Below are 22,017 nucleotides of genomic sequence, written 5' to 3'. Positions count from 1 at the left end.
ACATTGCCCTCTCCGCCCCGTCCTAAGATGGCGACCGACCCTAGTAGGACTCCAAGGAGCCGGGAGCAACTTCCCCTTCCCAACAGCCCCTGCGCCGGCGACGACGGCAAGCAGGAAGAGGGCGGAGCCAGCAAGGGGGGCAGGGCACAGCGCTGCGTCCTCCCGCGCTCCCCCCAGCCCCGCCCCGCGTTCCTGCGTCCCGGCCCGGAGCCCTCGCCCGACCGGGCGGAGCGCGCTGCCTGCTGGGATACTCGGCCCGCCCAGCCAGTCCTCCCGGCTTGCGCTGCGGCGGCGAGATCCGCGTTTTTCCCAAGATGGTGGCGCTGGGTTCGGGGTGACTGCAGGAGACGACAGAGCCTGAATCCCCTTCGCCAGAACCTCGACACATCGCCTTCCTCTCGCTTGCACACCTCGCTACCACTTAGCCATCTGCCGGCCCAGGCACTCGCCTTTCGCTGCTGCCTCCGACTTGAGCTTCATCTGTGCGGACCTAGCGATTACGGCCTCGGGGAGCGGCGCCTCCCTCGGCTCCTCCTTGGGGTCGCGCTCGGAGCAGCTTACAGTCTAGCCCCGGGTCGGCGGGCCTCGCAGCTCTCTAGTGGGGACAGGCAGCGGCGGAGCGGCGGCTGGCGACGAGCGCGGGGTTTTATGCGGCCCCGGTGCCCCCTTTCCCGGCCTTAGTCTCCGGAGAAGGAAGCGCGGGTCCCGCATGAGCCCCGGCGGTGGCGGCAGCGAAAGGGAACGAGGCGGCGGCGGGCGGAGGCGGCGAGCGAGGGCGACGACTAGTGAGGCGGCCGCTGCTGCGAGGGCCACAGCCCAGGCGCGGGGGCGACAACAGGTCAGTGTGGCCGAGGACGGGGCCTGGGCCGGGGAGGCCGGTCACATTTCCCTTCGTTTTCTCTGTAGTCCAAGCCACCCTGCGGGGCTGGCTTCGGCAGACGTAAGGACGCCCCTAAACCGCGCCGCGGCAGGTGTTGGGGGCGCGTGGTTTGGAGGGGTCGGTGCCAGAAGTAGGCCTCTGATAGGTAGCAGCCGCTGCTGCTCCCGTAACTGTCAGTCCTGGCTGAGGGCCTGAGGGAGGTTTTTGTCGCCTTAGGGGACGCGAGCGGGCCCGAGGCGGGGTGTGCAGGGAGTCGAGAGTTGGCCCTCCTTGGAGCGGAGCTTAAGGAGCAGGCCCGGGCCCCAGGCTGAATAGGCCTGGCCTTTTTCTTCCAAACGGGAGGAAGCCTCTGTTTTCGAGGTTTTTGCCCCGGTAGTGAAAAATGTTTAGACGTGTGCTTTGGTGGGTCGGGATTTTGGGGGTGGACTGGCGGGGAGGGAGAATGAAGAGGGAAATCAAGCCCAAGGATTGTGTTCACAGGTTATTGGGTTTTTCAAATTAAGTATGAGCTCTACCGGGTTTGCCAGAGATTCTGTTAAATGCAACCCTGCAAACAGTTGGCATTTTTTGTTTTCCCTTTTCAGTTGAGAAAATGAAAAGGACTTTTCGTCATGGCGTTGAGGTTTTGTTGGTAAAGTCAGAATTGAATGTGGCAAATGCTTTAGTCCGTAAAATTGTTAGAAATAATTTTAATATAGACAGTCGTTGAGTTTATTCTTCAAAAATAATTTAGTTTCTGATTTTTTTTTTTAAAACGTCCTATGGGCATATTAAAATAGAAGCATTACTAAATCTGTTTGGCATTATATTTATTAAGTGGCTAAGGTGCTGTTGAAAATGTAGACGAATGGCAATATGGGATTTACAGTCCAGAGTTACTCTCCATAAACCATAAGAGAATATGGATATAACCTATAATTTTGGAGTATTCCACTGCTTGCAATATTGAAAGAAGCAGGAAATTTATTCCAGAATATTCTGGGGACCTGAAATGGAAGTGACCTAAAGTTTCTAAGTACAGCAGTCAAAAAAATTACCTGTCAAAGTCATTGTAGATACCCAGTAAATCTTAAGTGAATGACAAGAGGAATGAGAAGTGTATTTCATATCTCTGACTAGTAAGTATTCTTACTTGGAATATTATTGTGTAAATCATGTAAAAAAGTTTAGAATTTAGGAAGATAAAAATAAAATTTTCTCACAGTGTGTATAGTGGAAGTAATTTTGGAATTAGATCTTGCTTGTAAATCTGAGCTATTTATCACATTTTTAATGAAATGAATACAGTATTAGTGATGGTGCTGATAAAACTGAAGAATGACCCAGAAGCCCTTTAAAGAAACTAGTAATCATGATCGCAAAAGTAAAAAATAAATTCAAGAAATAATGACCCTATATTTACAAAATTAGAATTGGAAACTAAGAAAGCCTTATTGTGTCAATATTTATTAACTAGCATTAATGTGCTAAGTGTTGTGTACACAATTGTCTAGACATTGCCTAGTTCCTGAGGAGTTTAACTTTACAGAGAGATAAAATTACAATGTTTTGATTCCTTTTCAGAGGTTTTGTAAGCTGTTTTTGTTTTATGTCTCCTAAATTGTACATTTTTTTCATGACTTTTTTAAGTATACTTAAATTTTTTTTTTTTTCAACGTTTTTTATTTATTTTTGGGACAGAGAGAGACATAGCATGAACGGGGGAGGGGCAGAGAGAGAGGGAGACACAGAATCGGAAACAGGCTCCAGGCTCTGGGCCATCAGCCCAGAGCCTGACGCGGGGCTCGAACTCACGGACCGCGAGATCGTGACCTGGCTGAAGTCGGACGCTTAACCGACTGCGCCACCCAGGCGCCCCAAGTATACTTAATTAGAATTGAGAGGAAGATACTCTCATCCCACTTGTCCAGGTCATTTAACAAGATTAATTGGCTACTTACAGTGTCTTTGACATTTAACATTTAATCATTTGTATTTTTTAAACTTTAGGTCATTTTTAAAATAATCCCTTCTCTCTCACCTCCAAACCTGTCCCCCACAAATCTGAAATAATTTGCTGTTTCGAATAAGCAGTCATTGGAATAATCCAAAACTATGAATCATACCTAAATTTTTCAACCCAAGCACTTGAAATATTTACAAATGCTTATTTTCTTAAATGATTATTGGTTATGTTCTTCAGTCATGTTGCATATTTTTGTTGAGACCTAAACTTGTATTGGTCAGAATGTAGAGACAATTTATATTAAGTACACATGCAGCTGTATAAAAATTAGTTTTCTCATTTTTATGAATGAAGACAGATTTTCTCTTTTTATGGTAATTCAGGATAACAGAGTTTTGGCAGATTTTGAAAGTTCCTGCTCCCTCAGCCCCCTACCCCCCCCCCACCCCCAATGTAAAGATAAAATATATTCAAAGACATTACAGTTTGTACAGTGAAAACAGCTTTGGAATTAGATCCCATTTTTAATTCAGGGCTCCCCCTAGTTGTCTTATCTTGGCAAGTTAACTTCGTCTTGGTGAGCTGCAGTTTTGTCATCTGTAAAATGGGATGGTGAAACTAACTCAGAGTTGTTAATGAGGATTAAAGTTTGTAAAATGCCTAACACATAGGCCCTTAATAAGTATTATCATTTGAAGTCTTCCTACCCAGTTTTTCTGATTGGTCTCAAAGCACCTTACATACAGGGAACTCTAGCATGTTATCCTTTACATGTTTTCATTCTCACTACCTGTGAACTCACTCTTTTAAGGGCAAGGACTCCTACTAGTGTTTACCAGAAAGTTTACTATCCATACTTGAGTATGGATGAATTAGTTAATGAAGTAGTAAATAGTCAGCTAACATTTATTGGGTACCTACTATGAGCTTGGTTAGGTGTAAGGGATACAAAGACAAAAATCATGTCTCTGTCTTTTGGAAGCTTATAGTCTAGTTACTCTGTCCATATTAATCCCATTTTTTGTGAAACCCTATCATGTAACAGAGCCTCATTCTTCTGTGCTCTTCTAATCTTAGGACAGTTCTGTTGGGCTCAACACTTTACACTCACAGCTGCTATTCTAAAGATTATTATTTTTACCCCTTTCTACCACTATTTGGCATATGTGAGATACTTCATATCTTTATATCTTGGTCTCTCTCCATCACCCAAGATCTGGCACATAGTGTGTTTGTTTGTGTGAATGGGTATATATATATATGTGAAAAAAAAATGGCAGTTTCCTGTGAATACTTTGATATTTTTCTGGGGTGATTATCCTTCTGTCTTCTAGATTTATACAAGGTTTAAACCTGAGTAGGTCTATTCTCGAAGTTAGTTACTCCATTAATTTTACACATGAAGAAATTGAAGTGCAAAGCTTTAAACAGATTTTCTTAAAGTCACCTAGGTGGCAGAGCCAGAACCACAGTCTGAGAGTATGGACTCTTTGTTCAGGACTCTTTGTACCCTATGGCAAATGTTTGCTCCTACCTCTTGGGAGGAGTAGTTTGTGATTACACACTTACCTTCTGTTTGAGTGTTTTCTACACTATTATTAGAAGGATGACTTCACAAGATGCCATCAATGGGCCTTTTCTGACCATAACAGTGCAGGAAATGGAACTTTTTCTTCTTAGAAAGGGAGTCAAGTAAAATTATAGTAAATCGAAATAGTATTTTTTTTTTTTTACATTTATGTATTATTGAGAGACAGAGCGAGACAGAGCATGAGCATGGGAGGGGCAGAGAGAGGAGGAGACACAGAATTTGAAGGAGGCTTCATGCTCTGAGCTGTCAGCACAGAGCCTGACGCAGTGCTCGGACCCACCAACTGTGAGATCATGACCTGAGACAAAGTCAGACGCCCAACCGACTGAGCCACCCAGGTGCCCCTAAATAGAAATAGTATTAATCTATAAACATATTCTATGTTTAAAATGCTTAAAGATACTGTGTAATTTTTTTAATGAAATAACAGTACATAATTAGTCTCTGCCAACTTTCATTTTCGTTTAACCTGAGAAATGTTACGTATAGTGTGCTTTGATCTAAATTATCTTTAGCAAGTAAATATCATTGTGGATAATAAGTCAAAAAGAAGATTATTAAGTTTAAGGCCAATCTGAGAATGAAATAAAGCTAGTACCTTTTTTTGGAATATTGCTGTTTGCATATAGATTTAGCTGACAGTTGTTAACTGTTTGATTCTAAGCTTCATGACTGAACTCCCTAAAATTATATATAAAATTTTAAGTGTTTCAGAGTCTCAGCAGGTTCAGTGAACAAAAGCCACCAAGAATCACTGATGTGGAGGAAGAAGCACTAACTTTGGTGTCAGAAGATCATGGGTTCATTCTTCCCATCTAGCTTCTAGTCATGAGCAGGTCATTTATCTTTTAAAGCCTTTGTTCTGTTAACTTCTTTCAAGTGAAGGTGATACTTGCTTTGTCTGTTTCAAAGGATTGCTTTTCAGATGTGATCATTCTCAAAAAAGTGGAATAATAAAGTGACCTTGTATGATTTAGTGACTTGCCCTAAAAAACAAGTTGGTTAGTATTAAATAGGTGATTGGAACCTTGGTATATTACCATGCTTTTCTCTATTAACATTTTTAATCTTTTCATAGAAGTATTATTTTGGAAAATGTTTAGTGTCTGAATTTATTTTAAATTTGTTAACTACGTTTAAAATAAACAATAAATCTTAATAGTGATGTATTCAGTATTATTAATCCATAGTCCAACACCTTCTGTAATTTGCTTTACTTTTGACCTCCCCTGTTAATTTGATAAATGGCAAGTGAATCATAAGGTTGACCTCAAAGGAAAAATTTTGGAGACATAGATTCTTATTGGATAAGATGATGCGAGAAGTTCAATCCTAGGAAGTCTGTGGAATCTATAAGGCATCACATATGGATCATGGAAAAGAATCCTATGTAAGACTTTATTAAAGTCAGCATCTATGCTATAATTAAAAGCATGAAGGTAGCATATGAACCCTGAACACTTACTATACAAGTAGGATAAAATGTTCTTTAAATGAAACTCTTGGCTGGGCAGAATGGAGCTTAATGTGGTAACTCTTAACAGTTCAGTGTGTTGCATACAGTACCCTTCTGAGGTCAGTTGAGGTTAGTCAAGCACAGATCCTTTTATATTATGAAAATAAAACATGAAAAAAAATTTTTGACCTGTTTCTTTGTGGTATGCAGGCTTATAGCTCTTTGTTAGTTCTTAATGTGATGACTTTGGCCTCCTTTTATCAAAAGGGATAACTTATCCATTTCAAGCTTCTAATAGAGTTCTACTCTTGAATGTGAGAAGGTAGTCTTAGCATTTCTTTTGTGGACTGTAACCACTATCCTACCCATTTACTTTTATATTCTTTGTGATTCAGAACAAATTCTGACCCCCCCCCCCCCAATTCAGTATACAGACAGTATAGAGAATAATGTAACAATCATGTATGTACCATTCAGACTGAACAAATGTCACATTTTGTCACTTCCTGGCTTCATCTTTAAAACTGGTCTTCTTTTTTTTCTTCTCAGATGATACTTCTAGCACTGCAGATACCACTGCAGGAATTTCTTCATACTACTAACAAATTCTTTTATCAGATGTAAAGCATAATCCCATTCTTTGAAAGAGAAAGGATGAAATGCCCAGTAGTTATTTTTACATAAAGCTAATGGGTCATTGGGAGACATATGGGTATTTTCAGCTGAATAATTACTTCAGTATTTTTTTCTTAGGGGTTCTATTTATTGTGCCTCTTTGTGTGTATACGTGCCAATATTGATAACCTTATAGTGTGCCGTAAATAAGGATATTAAATATTTACCTTTGCTAAATATTTAAAGTTTTTGTTTTAGGAATTAAAAAAAATACATGTCTTTTGAGCACCTGTTTTATGTGATAAATCCCATTTAACACAAAGAGTAATTGGGTAACATTTCTCTTCTAGTTTTCTGAAGTGAGCTGACAATGCATCATGTTGGATATTGGTTATAGAAACTATGCTGTTCAAGATGTTCTAAATTTAGAGTTTCTTACAAAAAATGAAAAGTTTCTTTCCGTAGCTACTTAAGCTGCTTCATTTATATTCCATTTTTTACACATTTTGTTATGTTTGTGACATACTGCTATAGACTAAATGTTTATGTCCTCCCAAATTTATGTGTTGGAATTGTCACACCCAGTGTAATGGTATTAGGATCTGACACCTTCTGGAGGTGATTAGATCATTAGAGTAGAGCCCTCACTAATGGGGTGCCTTATAAAAGATTTCAAGGAATTCCCTTGCCTTTTCCATAGGAGGACCCAGCTAGAAGACAGCTGTCTGTGAATCAGGAATCTAGTTCTTCCCAGACATAAAATCTGCCAGCACCCTGATATTGGGCTTCTTAGACTCCAGAAATGTGAGAAATTTCTGTTTACAAGCCACCCAGTCTGTGGTATCTTGTTTTAGCAGCCCAAAATGGACTGGGACACATTAAACATGTTTAAAGAGCAGAAAAGGAAAATAGAAAATTAAATGGATCAAAGTTTGGCAGCGAAGGTAGGGATATACTGTGCTTGACAGGATGGAAGTGCTTAAAAGTTGACTATAGTGTTGAAATGAGACCTCTTAAGTAGAATATGTTTAAAAAAAATGAGCTAACTTTAGTCTTGCATACACATAAAACTAGATTTTTGCATTTCAGGTATTATTGTATATTCTTTTAATTCCATGATTGCCCAGTGTATTATATTTCAGATTATCTTCAAAATGAAAAAGTAAGGTCCTATGGTCTCATTTATCTCAGTAGGGAGTCCGTTTACTCACCCTAAAATTCCTCTTCCATCTTTTGGGCTAGATGAAAGGCAAGGAGGGGTGAACTTAAAAATAGACGGGTCTCAACAGGAGAATAGGTAAGTCACTTATCTCAACGGAAATTAAATCATTTCTTTGCTCCTGGATTGAAGATTCTATGAGAACAATAAACATTTTTTCACGTGCAGTTTTATGTATTTGTAAGTGCTTAATGAGTGAACTGCTTTCTTTTTAGTTTAGAACTACTTTTGGATATCTGCTGTGGGCTGATGAACTAAGTTTAATCAGGAACAAAATCCTCTAGGCTTCAGAACCTTAAATAATTTTAAGTAATGATAGGACTAGGGGTCAGTCTGGACAGTAGACTAAAGACCTGCCTATACTGCAGTCCCACTTTACTGCTGATGCCTGTGCTGTATTTGACAGGGTTTCCTAGGAGGGGTGTGTTTGTGTTTCTAGCTGACATCAGATGCTGAGAAATTAAGGCTGCGCTGTAGCCTACAAGTTTCTTTCTCTTAAGTGATCAAGATTTAATTCCCCAAAGTGCTATTTTAGACATGTTTAAAATTGCTGTGACTACAATAGTATTTATTTTCTATTCTGATATCGTTCCTTTTATAAAGTAAGTAGGTTAGGTTAGATTGTTTACAAAGTAATGATGAGTTTACAAAGTATTTAAAACTTACAGTAAATGATATAGCAAATACTCATTCGAACACTATCCAGAATTATAAATTCGACCACTTTTGATTCTTTGGGAAGTAAATGCAGTCTTAATGTATGCACTTAGAGCAACATCCTCCCAATCTTTCCCAGTTCTATTACCCTCTCTCTACTTAAGGTAATAACTATCCTGAGGTTCTTGAGTATACTTCATATTCTTGTGTATACTTCTACTGTATCCATGTACATGTATCCATAAGTGATCTATACAGTGTTTTATGTTTAAAATTTTTACAAAATGGTACTGTATTGAACATAATCTTTCATCAGCTTCCTTTTAAAAAAATACTTAGCATTTTTTGAGATCTATATGTTAGTGCATATAGGTCTAATATATTCAAATTGCTGTATGGTACTCCATTGTATGGATATATAAAATGTATGTATTTCACTGTTGATGGATATTTTGAGTTATTTTCTTTTCTGTTATTAATAATGCTGGAGTGATTGTTTCTTATACTTTTTTGGGGGGGCGGGGTGTAGGTGTTTGGGAAGATTCATTAAAGTGAAATTGCCTGGAATAGGTTGTGAATAACTTTAATTTTACTAGATATTACTAATTCTTCTTTAAAATCATTACGCCAATGTATACTTTACCAGCAGCATATGTGCAATTCATTTTCCAGCATCCTAGCCCATACTTGGGATTGTCACATTTTAAAATTTTAGCAAATTTGATGGATACGAAATGATACTTCATTTTAATTTGCATTTTCTTGATTATTAACTCTGGATGGTTGGTAAATGGCTATGAACTTTATTATTTTGGCTATGTTTTAAATATTTTATGAATTAAATGTTTTAAAAAGAGTGAGACATCATAACAGCATTTATGTTATGTAAAGGACCTTGGTGATCATCTCATTGAACCTTCTTACTTTACAGTGCAGCGGTGAAAGATAACAGAATAAGAATAAAATTACTTGTTGCCCATTGTGATATTCTCTTGTGTGATATAGAATCTCAACTTTGGATGTTAAAATCATGATCCTTTATGATTTGTATTTTTTGTTCAAGAAACCATCTTTTACGTTGTCTGCTAATAGTTGAGAGGTTTATATTTGCTTTTTTTGCATTTAGGTCCAGTGTGGGAGGGAGTTAGGAATCAATTTTTTTTCACATAAGTTAATTGTTCCAACATTAAGTATTGATTCTCCATTATTTTTCTACTGTCATCTGTCATATGCTTGGGTTTGATTTTAGTTTGTTTTTTTTTAATTTAATTTTTTGTCTTAATCTTTTTTAAACACCAGTACTACATTTTTTTTTATTTCACATAGTTCTATATTAAGCTTTGAAATCTGGGATTCCAGGCCTCCCCTTTATTAATTTTCAGAACTATCTTGACTCTTAGACTTTCATTCTTTCATAACTTAAAACTATTTTATCAAATTCCTTTGGGGATATTATTTGGAATTGCACTGACTATACATGGTTTATCTTGCTATTTATTTGATTCTTCTGTATTTTGCAGTTTTCTTCATAAAGGCCTTTTACACATGCTTTATTAAATTTATTCCTGGTATATGATTAATTTTTTTTTTTTGCAGTATAAATAGTATCCTTTTTATTTCATTTGATTATTGCTGGTATTGATTTTGTAACCATCAACTTGGATGAACTCCATCATTTCTGATTGTTTGTAATTCTTTTGGATTATTGTGAACAAATAATTCTGTCTTTTCAAGTGATTGTTTAAAAATAAGTCTTAACCTTGTTACTTTCTATTTAAAATTATGCTTTGGGTTTCCATTGCTTTTAGAATAAATTCAGAATCCTTTATTAGTCTAGGAAGTCTCACATAATCTAGATTCTTTCTCCTCCACAGCTGTATCTTTCTACTCAGTCCCCATTGTTCAGAGCCATCTAACAGTACTGACCTTTGCAGTTTTTTGAGCTGTCTAACCTCTTTCTAGTGTCAAAGTCTTTGCCAGTGCATTTCAATTTTCCTGGAATACAGACAACAAATTTCACCTGTTCTTTAGGTCTCAGGGAATATTGCTAAATATTCCTAAATATTACTCTGGGAAGCCTTCCCTGAGAATCTCCTTGCACTCATTGGTTTTAGTGTTTCCTTGTATTGTGCTGTTTTTGAATCCTGCTTTTCCTGAGCAAGTACATAATCTCAAATTGCAATTAAATAAGTTCTTTACTCCTGACTTGATGACTCCATGATAAAAGTAAATGGTTCTCTATTTCATTTCATTTCATTTCATTTTATTTCATTTTTTTTTTTTTTTTTTTTAATTTTTTTAACGTTTATTATTTTTGAGACAGAGAGAGACAGAGCATGAACGGGGCAGGGTCACAGAGAGAGGGAGACACAGAATCTGAAACAGGCTCCAGGCTCTGAGCTGTCAGCACAGAGCCCGACGCGGGGCTCGAACCCACGGACCGTGAGATCATGACCTGAGCCGAAGTCGGACGCTTAACCGACTGAGCCACCCAGGCGCCCCACATTTTATTTCATTTTATTTTATTTTATTTTATTTTATTTTATTTTATTTTATTTTATTTTATTTTATTTTATTTTATTTTAATTTTACTTATTTAAAGATCTTCTTTTTTTTTAAAGTAATCTCTACACCCAACTTGGGGCTCAAATTTACAACCCTGGAGTAAAGAGTCTCATATTCCACCAACTAAGCCAGCCGGATGTCCTCCCCACCCCACCCCCCTTTTTTTTTATTGTATACTTTCAGGCATTTGTGCTGGGTGAATGAATGAATGTTCATGTACTGATTGATGTAAAAATACTACTCCAGTTGGTAACTGCTCAAAAGAATATAATTAGGCCACTTTGAGGTATTTTACTAGATATTAATAGAAAATTAAACATGTTCAACTTTTACATTTTATATCCTTCAAGTATAGTCTTTAGAACAATTTTCAATTTTTTTAACAGATGCAGATGTAATTAACATTATATGTAGTAAGCATTCTTAAAGGCACTTTGAAGTTAAATTAGAAGCCAGTGGTCTTTTGTTATCCTTGAATCAGATTTTATGAGTTTATTTTTTTTAAGTTTATTGTACTTATTTTGAGAGAGAGAGCTTGCGCAAGCAGGGGAGGGGAGAGAGAGAATCCCAAGCAGGGTCTGCACTGTCAGCATGGAGCCCAACAGGGAGCTCCATCTCATGAACTGTGATTTGAGCTAAAATCCTGTCGCATGCTTAACCGACTAAGCTCCCCAGCGTGCCAGATACTTGAGTTTAGGTGCTACATTTGATATGCAGAGGAAATAATAAATGTGAAAGTATATGTTCATGATTATTTCAAGGAAAACCCACCTACCTTTAGTTATTTCAGTATCTTGTACTGTATGTCATTTTTTGGTGTGTGTGCATAAAATAGGCTGAAAGCATAATTCTAGGTTTAATTTTAGGTTAGACACTATATAAGATTGAACTCAAATGAACTATAGTGCAGAAAGAACCTGGAGGAAAATTTCACAATACTGTCTTTCGGACTATGTGTCACATTTGCTTCTATTTTCAGATCATAGAATTCTTGACCAGAATATGTGATTTATATTTAAAGCCAGGAAATTGAGATAAATCTGGTAATTTAGAATTTCTAAAAGATTTCCATAGATGACACTTGATCTACTCTTAACCCATGTAACAAAACACTTAAGTAAAGGTACCTTATTAGGGGGAAATTGGCCAATCAGGAATGTACATTTTGTAGTTATTCAGGTAGGTAAATAAGCATAACTTATTTAATTTATGAACTGTTCACAGAACCCAAAGGGAGGGGAAGGCTAAATGCCATTAGAGAGTTCAGTTCTTTGCCAATACACAGTAATTGTGATCCCAGAGTTCTCCTACCTACTCCTATATATAACTGTACAACCTAGATTTGCAGCATAGTATCAATTTCAAATATTGGGTTAGGTTATTTTCATAAATCAGAAAACCAAGAATTCTAACATTTCTGTATTTCCAGAAAGCCACTTGTATTTCCTGGTTGGTTTTCCCATCCCCCCTTTAAATATTGGTGCATAGAATTATTTTTGAGAGTGAGCAAATGCAGGTAGATGAAGTGTATAGTTTTAGGTATAAAAATAAGTGAAAGTCTCTTCTCTTCTTAACTTATTCTAAAATATAACAGCTGTTAAATGTTAGTGTAGAATAATATAAAATTGCCTGGCAACTGCCAAACAAATATATTTGTAAAATTATAGATACATGTAGCTTTTTTCTTTTTTTGAGAGGTTTCTTAAAAAAAACAACCATATATTTTTTATAATTCCCAACTTTATTGAAATATAATTCACATGCCTTACAATTCATCTTTTTAAAGCATATAATTCAGTTTTAGTAATAACTGTATTTAGTATATTTGGGTTTTAGTATATTCAGTTGTACAACCACCAGCGCTAATTTTAGAACCTTTTTATTATCCCCAAAAGAAACTGTACCTGTTAGTAGTCATTCCCTATTCTCCTGTCCTCCATCCTCTGGCAACCATTAATCTGATTTCTTTCTATATGGATTTGTCTGTTCTGGACATCTCATATATGTGGAATCATAAAATATGTGCCCTTTAATGTATGACTTCTTTTACACAGTATTATATTTTCAGGTTTCACTCATGTAGCGTATAACAGCACTTCATTCTTTTTTTATGGCTGAATAATATGCTATGAATATATGCACTGTTTATTCAGTTAGTTGATAACTATTTGGATTGTTTCCACTTTATGGTTATTATGAATCAAGTTGCCATGAACACTCATATATAGGCTTTTGTGTGGACATATATATTCAGCTCTGTTGGGTATACATCTAGAAGTGAAACTGCTGGGTCATAGGGTATCTATGTTTAACATTTTAGGCTGCCAAAATCCTCCAAAGTGGCTGTACCATTTTACAGTTGAATCAGCAGTGTATGCAGGTTCTTTCTGATAGCACTACTTCCGTTCATTGTCCCTTTATCTTAGTAATTTTTATGGGTGTGAAGGTATCTCTTTGTGGTTTTGATTTGCATTTGCATTTGCTTAATGACTAATGATGATAGAAACATTTCATGTGCTGATTGGCCCTCTTTGGGGGTGGATCTGCACAAATCCTTTGCTATTTTTTAATTGGGACTTTTTTTTTTTTTTTGAGAGAGCTTCTATATACGAGAGTGGGGGAATGGCAGAAAAAGGGAGAGGGAAAATCCCAAGCAGGCTGCACGCTGTTAGTTAAGCTCAGAGCCCCATGTGGGGCTCGATCTCATGAAATGTGAGATCATGACCTGAGCTGAAATCAAGTCAGCCGCTTAACTGACTTAGCCACCCAGGTGCCCTTTTCTATTGTTGTGTTTTAAGTATTCTTTATATGTTCTGGATACAAGTCTCTTATCAGATACATGATTTTCAAATATTTCTCCACATTCTGTGGGTTTTCTTTTCACTTTTATGATTGTTATCTTGAAGCACCCAAGTTTTAAATGTCTGGTTTATGAAATTTTATTTTGGTGGTGTTATTTAAGAAACCATTGCCTAATCTAAAGGTTATAAGGATTTATGCCTACTTTCTTCTAAGAGTTTTGTAGTTTTAGCTCTGTATTTAAGTCTGTCATCTGTTTTTGAGTTAATTTTTTGTATATGGTTTTGTTTAGATTTAGGTCTGTATTGCATTTGGCATGTCCTTGGATATTGTGTACAAATATTTACCTTTTATTTTTTTTCCACTTGGGTAGACAATTCTCTAGATCAGTTAAGGGATCCTTTCTTCACTGATTTAAAATGCCACCTTTTTATATGCTACATTTTCATAAACCAAAAAAAGTTTATTGAAGTATAATTTATATCCAGTATATGCCCATTTTTAAGTGTACAGTTTGATGTATTTTCATGCATATATGTCCTGTAACTGCTACCACAGTTAAGAACTAGAACATTTGAATTACTCCCCAAAAATGTTCTTTCTAGTCATTTCTCCCTGTTAGCTCCAGGTAACCATTGTTCTGCATATTAGTTTTGCCTCTTCTAGAGTTGCATATAAATGGTGTCATAAGTTATATATTTTTCTTTGTTTGGCTTTGTTCCTTTAGCAAGTATTTGAAATTCCTCCATTTTGTATTTATCACTTTTTGTTTGTTTTTTAGTGCAGTACAGCTATACCACAGTTTGCTTATTCATTTTTTTTTTTTTTTTTTTTTTTTGGTGAACATTGAGATTTTTTTTCCAGCATTAGGCTGTTGTGAATAAACATACTCTTTGCGTGTCTTTTTGTGAACATGTTTTCATTTCTCCAGAGTAAAAACCTTAAATTGGAATTACTAGATCACATGACAAGTTTATGTTCAGATTTATAAAGAATTGTTTTCCAAATTGTTCTGTCATTTTGCATTTGGCATTTGATATTTTCAAGTATCAGATGTTCTGATGGGTGTGTGGTGGTATCATATAGTTTCTTTTTCTGTACAGTAAAATGTACGTAAGATAAAATTCATTACTTTAACCATTTTTAAGTGTACAGATCAGTGGCATAAAGTATATTCATGTTGTTGTGCAGTCATGACTCTTACTCATCTCTGGAACTTTTTCATTGTCCCAAACTCAGATTCTGTACCCATTGAACAGTAACTTTCCCCTGCTCCTGTTACCTTCTCCCTCCCTCCAGCCTTTAGTGACCACTGTTCTATTTTCTGTCTCTAAGAATTTGACTATTCTAGCTACTTATGTAAGTGTAATCATACAATATCTATCCTTTTGCTTCTGGCTTGTATCAGGTAGCATGATATATTCAAGGCTTACTCATGTTACAGCATGTATCAGATTTTCCTTTTTAGGGCTGAATAATATTTCATTGTATGTAAAGATACCACAATTTGTTTAACATTCATTCACTGGACACTTGGGTTGCTTCCTTCTTTTGGCTGTTACAGATAATGCTGCTGTGAATATGGATGTACAAATGTTTCTTCAAGTCCTTGCTTTCAGTTCTTATATTTTTGGTTCTTGGGTACCTACTGAGGAATGGTATTATTGGGTCATAGGGTGCTTCTGTGGTTTTTTTGCCTTCCCTGTTTTTCCAGATTGTCAGAACTCTATATGCACTTACCATATCTTGTGCTTCTCCTTTACAACACAATTATGTATTGCAATTACATTATTTATTGTGGTTTTTATTATTTGTGCCCCTTTTGCCCATCATGTGAGGACAAGAGATTATGTCTAGTTTCTTTACCACTGTGTCTTTATCCACTTGATGTGCACTCAAACTCTAATACACTTTTTTTATTGAGATGTAATTGATGTATAACATTGTATTAGTTTCAGCTAGCAGACATTTTTTGAATGAATACGAATTTGAACGTTAACAAGTTTCAACCCACACCGTGGTTATGCTAAATAAAAATGAGAGGAAGAAAATAAAGAGTGGCAGCAATTTTTTCATTCTGTGTCTAGAAGGACAGCAGGATTAGGCATGTTGGAGTGATTTTTTGGGAAATAATGGAGTTTGATTATATGCTAATGATACTTCAGGCGTGCATGTGTATCAGTGGTAATTGAGAGTAGCAGGCTTATTACAACTTGAGAGATAGAGACTTAAAGATATAGAGTTGGGTCCAAAGTATAGGGGTGCTATAGAAATGGATGGCATTGCACAGAGAATTAATTTAGGTTAAGAAAAGGGGCTAGTGCAAGAAACTTGAGTGGCCAAGAATGAGGGGTAGGAAGATGAACTAGAAGACCTAGTTGCTGTCACAGGTAGAAGAATATATAGGTGGGTACAGCATTATGGAAGCCAGGGAAGGTGAGTACTGGTGTGAAGTGCTGCAGAAATAAAATAGGATTAGAGGCCACAGGATTTAGAATACACAGGAATGATGATGACTTCTGTAAGAAAAATGTCAGTAGGTGGACGGTTTTGTGTGTAAGCAGCTGAGATCATTAATAATGGTTTTCAGGTCTTTCCAGCAGTTAAAAGGGAAGAAAATAAGGAACTGGTACTCAGGGGTTAATAGAGTTGAGGGGATTATGTGGAGATTACGGTATGAAAGCAGTATTTAAACATTTTGTTCTAACAACAGAATGGATGAGGACAGTCTTTGGTCAGTTGTAAGATTTATAAATTTACAAAGCTTAAGAGTTTCGACGAGTAGCTTTACCCATAAATTTAAGACATCATAACCATTGTTCAAAGAAGTGCTGAGGGAACACAACAAAAAAACGATAGAAAAGGTAGTCTGTGAAATTAAGTTTTGACCTAGGTTAGAAGGAAATGAAGGAAATAGGCTATTGAAGAGATGAAGGACATAACAAATGTAATAATATATAGACATATGTATGTATGTGGTGTGCATATATAGAGTGTGAGAGTTAACAGATGGACCATTTTAAGAGTAAATGAAAATGTTAGAGGGGCAGATGAATGTAGATGGATAAAGGGTAGATTACATTTTTATTCTTAAATTATTAGACTGGGCTTTCTGGAGAGGGACACAGATATAAATAAAATAAAGGCACTAAGTCTTGTATTAGGGTTCTAATGGTTAAATTTACAGAGACTACCTAACATTTCTGGGGCTTACAGTTTCTCTTACCCTGTATCACTCTAGATTTGATGATATATTTTCCTATGATTATGTGTTCCAATCTTCTAAAGCAAGGTATTTCACATTTGGATCTGTGTATCACCTGAAATGTATATTAAAAATGCAGATTCATGCACCCCCACTTTATGCATCGAATCACAGTCTGAAAGTAAAGGTCAGATACCCATTTTTTGCAGATTTCTCTAGTGGAGTCTATTTTGAATACATTGAGACTTGGTTCTCTAAGATCTTAAAACTTGGTTAATTTAAAAAATATATGCTGTGTATTCATTTTCTACCATCAACCTATAACACTGGGTGGGTGTTTTTTTTGTTTTTGTTTGTGGTTTTTTAGTGTATTTATTTTGAGAGAGCACAAGTGAGCAGGGGAGGGGCAAAGAGAGGGAGAGAGAATCCTAATAAGGCCCTGCACGGGTATCCAGGAGCCTGATGTGGGCCTTGATCCCACAAACTGTGAGATCAGGACCTCAGCCAAAATCATTGGATAATTAACTGAATGAGTCACCCTGGCCTGCCCCACCCCGACCTCCTGTGGTTTTCCTAATCTTTGGGAGTTGGTTTCTTCATATATGATCAAAGGAAATGATTTAAAAGACTGCAGTTCTTATTCCACTGAGAAATGCAAAAGAGTTAAGAATTTACAGTGATTATTTGGGTACATGTTTTAAGCTCAGAATTTGGTTTTTGATGGGTCAAGGTATTTTTTATTTTTTTTGATGAGTTAAGTTTTGATAGATATGTTACATGTTTGATTTAGGAAATAATCATTGCTGCCATGTGTTGAGCTCCTTTTTTGTGCCAGGTAGCATTGTCCTACATACTTATAAAACATTTTCTCTAAAACTCACAACCTGATGCCTGAGACTCAGATATGAAAGAACCTGCCCAAGGCTGCAAATCTAGGGGGTAGTGGACGGATGCTTGTAAATATACCTAACATAGCAGATGCTCATAATATGTTAAGATGCTACATATTATGAGCATCTGCTATGTTAGGTACATTTATTTACCTATAGCTAAATTGCTATAGGTATCTGAAGGAATTAGAGGCATACAGTCACAGTTTCCATGTATTTTCAGCCCTTTTGGAGGGAGGGAAGAGTAAAGAAATGGCAGACTCTAAGCTCTGTGGATGAATATAGGAAACATGGCTCTGCCAGAGGAAAGCAGTCAGGCAACAGGGCCTGTCTAACCACCCTTGCATGCAGCCTGGCAACAGCATTAGGGACACTTGTCTCTTGGTATGTTTTTGGATATTCATAAACATTACAAAAAATGAATTTTGGGGAAGATTTTTTTTTTAGTTTATCCAGTTGTCTGTGTGAAAAGAATTGAGTGAGGTGTTTTATATTTTAGGTTAAAAATCTGTAAGAACCTGATTTTACAATTCACCAGCTCCTCAGAAGTTTGGCGAAATATGGTATGTTTCTGTTTTATTTTTTGGAATTCAAAATGCATGCATATCTTAATGTCATAGTTAGAATAAGGACAAACATTTTCAGCAAATTTGGGTGCCTGCTATTTTTAAAGCATTGTGCTAGGTGGTAAATCACTATGCTACCAGGTAGACTATAAGGGACAGAAATGAGATTCTGAAAGAAATTAGAAGAGGTTAGTATGCTGTGAAAAGTGAAATCTTATGCGTGAGAAGATTGAAGGGGGCAGGTTTGGCTGTTAAGTTGTGAGTTAATAATAGCTTCCATTTGTTAAGCTCTTACTATGTGCCAGGCACTGTTCTGAGCAGTTTAATTTATATTGGTTTGTGCATCCTCAGGACAGCCCTCTGAAATAGACACTACTATTGTCTTACTTCTCTCTATGAATGAAATGAGGCTCAGAATGGTTAAACAACTTGCCCAAGAGTTGCCATCTAGTAAGTGACCAAACAAGGACTTGAATCTAGATTGGCTCTGGACCCTATTTGTGCTCTGTTAAACACTGGACCTCATATAAAAGCGGACCAGTAGAGAGAACTTGGCTCAGTAAAATACACATAGCTCTTTAATGAATTAATTTACCTCAGTTGATCACTCGAGGTATTTTAACTTTCTCATATATTATGTTTACAGGTTGGAAAGTTAGACTTCTTTGGGGGTTCTGAAATCAGAGGGAACCCAAGAGGGAACATTGTTCATTTCAGGGACGCCATTGCCTTTTTCTCATGTAAACTCAGGAATGTTCTAGGCTCTCATAAGGAGACAGGTAGCTATGATAGGGAAATCTGGAAAATTGGATTGTTTTGTCCAGGGCGTATAAGTCCCATATATTTGGAGTTCCCTAAAGTTACTTGTATATACTAAGGCCAACCCTCACCCTTATCTGAATTTGAAGCCCAAGTTCATAGGCTGCTGTAGAGGTATGGACTCAAGATTGATATTTCAACTCTTCTCTTGGTATTCTCAGATACCTTACTATTTTATATTGGGTTCTGGGTCCATGCTGGTAACCACCTTCTGTGGTTGTTTGTTGCTACTTTGGAGAGGTGTCAACTATCAAGGGTATTTTTTCCTCCCTCTTAATTTTCTCATTTTTCCTTAGTTCACTTTTTGGATTTGGCCTGGATATACAGTTTGGTAGGGAAATCAAACAGAGGAAAAACTAGTTGCACAAAATGAGTTCTCAATACGGGGATATTTCAGATGTATGTCTTTGCCAGAACTATATAGGATTAGGATGCCTGATAAATTTGAACCATGACAATCAAGAAAGTTGTGCTAAAGCCAAGTAAGGGGATCAAAAGATACTAGGTTGAGGGAGGAGAACATGTTTTTGTATCTTGCCAGTCTCTTTTATGGAACTGAATATTAGTGGATTTATGGCTGAGAAAGAATAGAATGCTTTTTCATGGAGTACCCAAGGGGTTTGGGCTGTTAGATTACCCTACTTAATGTAGAGTAAGTAGGACTAGACTTTGGGGGGGTGTGTGTGTGTGTGTGTGTGTGTGTGTGTGTGTGTGTGTGAGACCATTAAGCATTTGACTACCTGGAAAACTCTATGACTGTTAGTCTGATTTAAACAGTTGCCATAATAGTGGGATCTCAATCCATATTCTGAATCTTTGCATATACTGAAGTTAGGAAACTCTGTATAGTAAAAACTAAATCAAACCAAAAAATTCTAACCCTGGATAGGAAGTCAGTAGATCTGAGTTTTAATCCTTTCAACACTAATTCTAAAATCTTGGGCAAGTCAATTAATCACTCTAAGTCTGCCTAATTTGTTTTGGTTTTTGTTTTTTCCTTAAATTCTTATTATAGTATCTGCCCTGATTAGGTAGAGCTGAAGTTGTCCTGAGTCTCAAACAAGACACTGTTGACCAAAGTGCTGTGTAAACTGTAACACTCTGTAAAAATACAAGAGATTATCACCACACTTTATCAAGTGAAGAGATCATTTAAGGAAAGAAAATCTGGAAAATAGTCCTTAAAAGCATTTCTATAATAATTACTCTTCTGATGAATGTTGAATTGACACCTGATTTGAAGCTTTGAAGATAAGTTTTTGAACGGTGAATTGGATTTATATTAAGTGTTCTAACTAAAGATTTGTTTAATTTATTAGAGTTATTAAACCTACGCTCAGATCAAGTTAGCAGCTAGACTGGTGTGACTACCTGTTTTTAATCAGTGACTCAAAGCTGTGATCACCCTGATGTCACCGAATGGCCACAGCTTGTAAAAGGTAATTTTGAATGTTATTTTACAGCCTTTAAAAGGCTGTTATTATAAAGTAAAATATGTTTTGTAAGAAATGAAGAAAATTATAGTTGGCAGGAATAGTGCAAATAGTAGAGCTTAAGTGGTAATGTGCTTCTCCATTTAAATATCCTTCCTAAAATATTTTATGCTTCTCCCGACCCCAGATCTATCTATAAGTAAACAAGAAAGTATTTCTCAAAAATTTCATGTTTTTAAATAAACCTGTTTGAACATTATAAAAACTATAAAAAAAATTATCTGTGTGCATTTTAAGATGTGCCTTTTATGTGGTAAGAGTTTTAACTAAAATACTAGAAATTTTTACAACTTCAATAAAACTGGTATAATTTTCTCTCCTAGATAGTTATCGTGGAGGTAAAAGGAGTGGCTTGCTGGCTGGACAAGCTGCACCCATTATTATTGGAAGTGAGCCTCCATTTGAATGTTCTGGCTCATGCTGCACTATCTAGATTAGTAGGCATTTTGTGATCAGTTTTCTGTGATCCAAATCAAGACCTAAAATTGAGACTCTTCCAAGATTTATTTTTTATTTTCTTATGTTACTTATTGTTTATTTTAAAGCGTCTTTTCTGGTTTGTTATTCTGACAAACTAGGTTAACTTAAGTCAGTACTTTTTCTTTTTTCTCCCCATTGATAATATCCTGAACATGTACTAGATCCTTACTTCCAAAAACTTGACAGTAATGAATAAAAATGCTTTAGTGGCCAAAGTAAAGCTTGGAAACTAATGCTAGATGTTAGATATTTCATAGTTTGAGAGTCAGAATCATAATTTTAGGACATTTTTTGGTAAATTATTTAGAATATTACAGAAATATAAGCAGAATGACTAGAAGTTTATTCAAACATATACTGTTATTACTCATTGCAAGAAAAGCGTTTGCTAGTTCTGTGTATATTCACTTTTCTCTTAATTAAAAAACCATTTCCATTTTGAGTAGAAAACAATTTGGGCTAACCATGTTTAAGAGACTGAGGATAGATCTGTTTTTGGGTAATACTCTTTCAGTCCTTTCTTATTCTTTTGTCCTGTTAGACCGAATTGGTTTAAATTGCTTGGTTTGACTTATAAATGGTTTTTAGTAGCTCACTTGAATATGTATTAACTATATAATAATTTGCTGACAGTTTGATGCTAATGTTTACATATTCTCTTGTTTAGGGAACAGAGATTGGAAAACAGAGTGTAGTTACCATTTGATGATGTATTTAACGTCTATCTCATTTCTCAAAACTTTGCAGCAGTTATATATTGTGCTTCTAAGACTCGAATTTGTTTTCCTTCTTGCTTGTGTCTTACCTTTTTGCAGTAGTATTTTAATTTTCCTGTCA

At 36.5% G+C, this 22,017-nt stretch overlaps 1 protein-coding gene across 10 annotated transcripts in view; it reads left to right on the top strand.

The window, feature by feature from the left end:
• Nucleotides 1-285: 285 nt before the first annotated feature.
• Nucleotides 286-22,017, top strand: part of UBE3A (ubiquitin protein ligase E3A) — a 92,222-nt gene continuing 70,490 nt past the window's right edge. For 4 of the 10 annotated variants that reach the window (XM_058736886.1, XM_058736889.1, XM_058736885.1 and 1 more), the window contains exons 1-3: nucleotides 290-838; nucleotides 18,322-18,385; nucleotides 20,527-20,646. In XM_058736886.1, the coding sequence (XP_058592869.1) occupies nucleotides 20,627-20,646 (20 nt within the window). In that variant the 5' untranslated portion in view covers nucleotides 290-838; nucleotides 18,322-18,385; nucleotides 20,527-20,626. Of the gene's footprint in view, nucleotides 839-18,321; nucleotides 18,386-20,526; nucleotides 20,647-22,017 lie in introns of all 10 variants that reach the window. The other 6 variants (XM_058736896.1, XM_058736891.1, XM_058736894.1 and 3 more) reach the window with 3 other exon arrangements.

This window comes from Neofelis nebulosa, chromosome 7 (genome assembly GCF_028018385.1).
Source record: "Neofelis nebulosa isolate mNeoNeb1 chromosome 7, mNeoNeb1.pri, whole genome shotgun sequence".
NCBI lineage: Eukaryota > Metazoa > Chordata > Mammalia > Carnivora > Felidae > Neofelis > Neofelis nebulosa.
The sequence above is the reverse complement of the archived record's forward strand: the minus strand, read 5'-3'. Positions and strand labels throughout refer to the sequence as shown.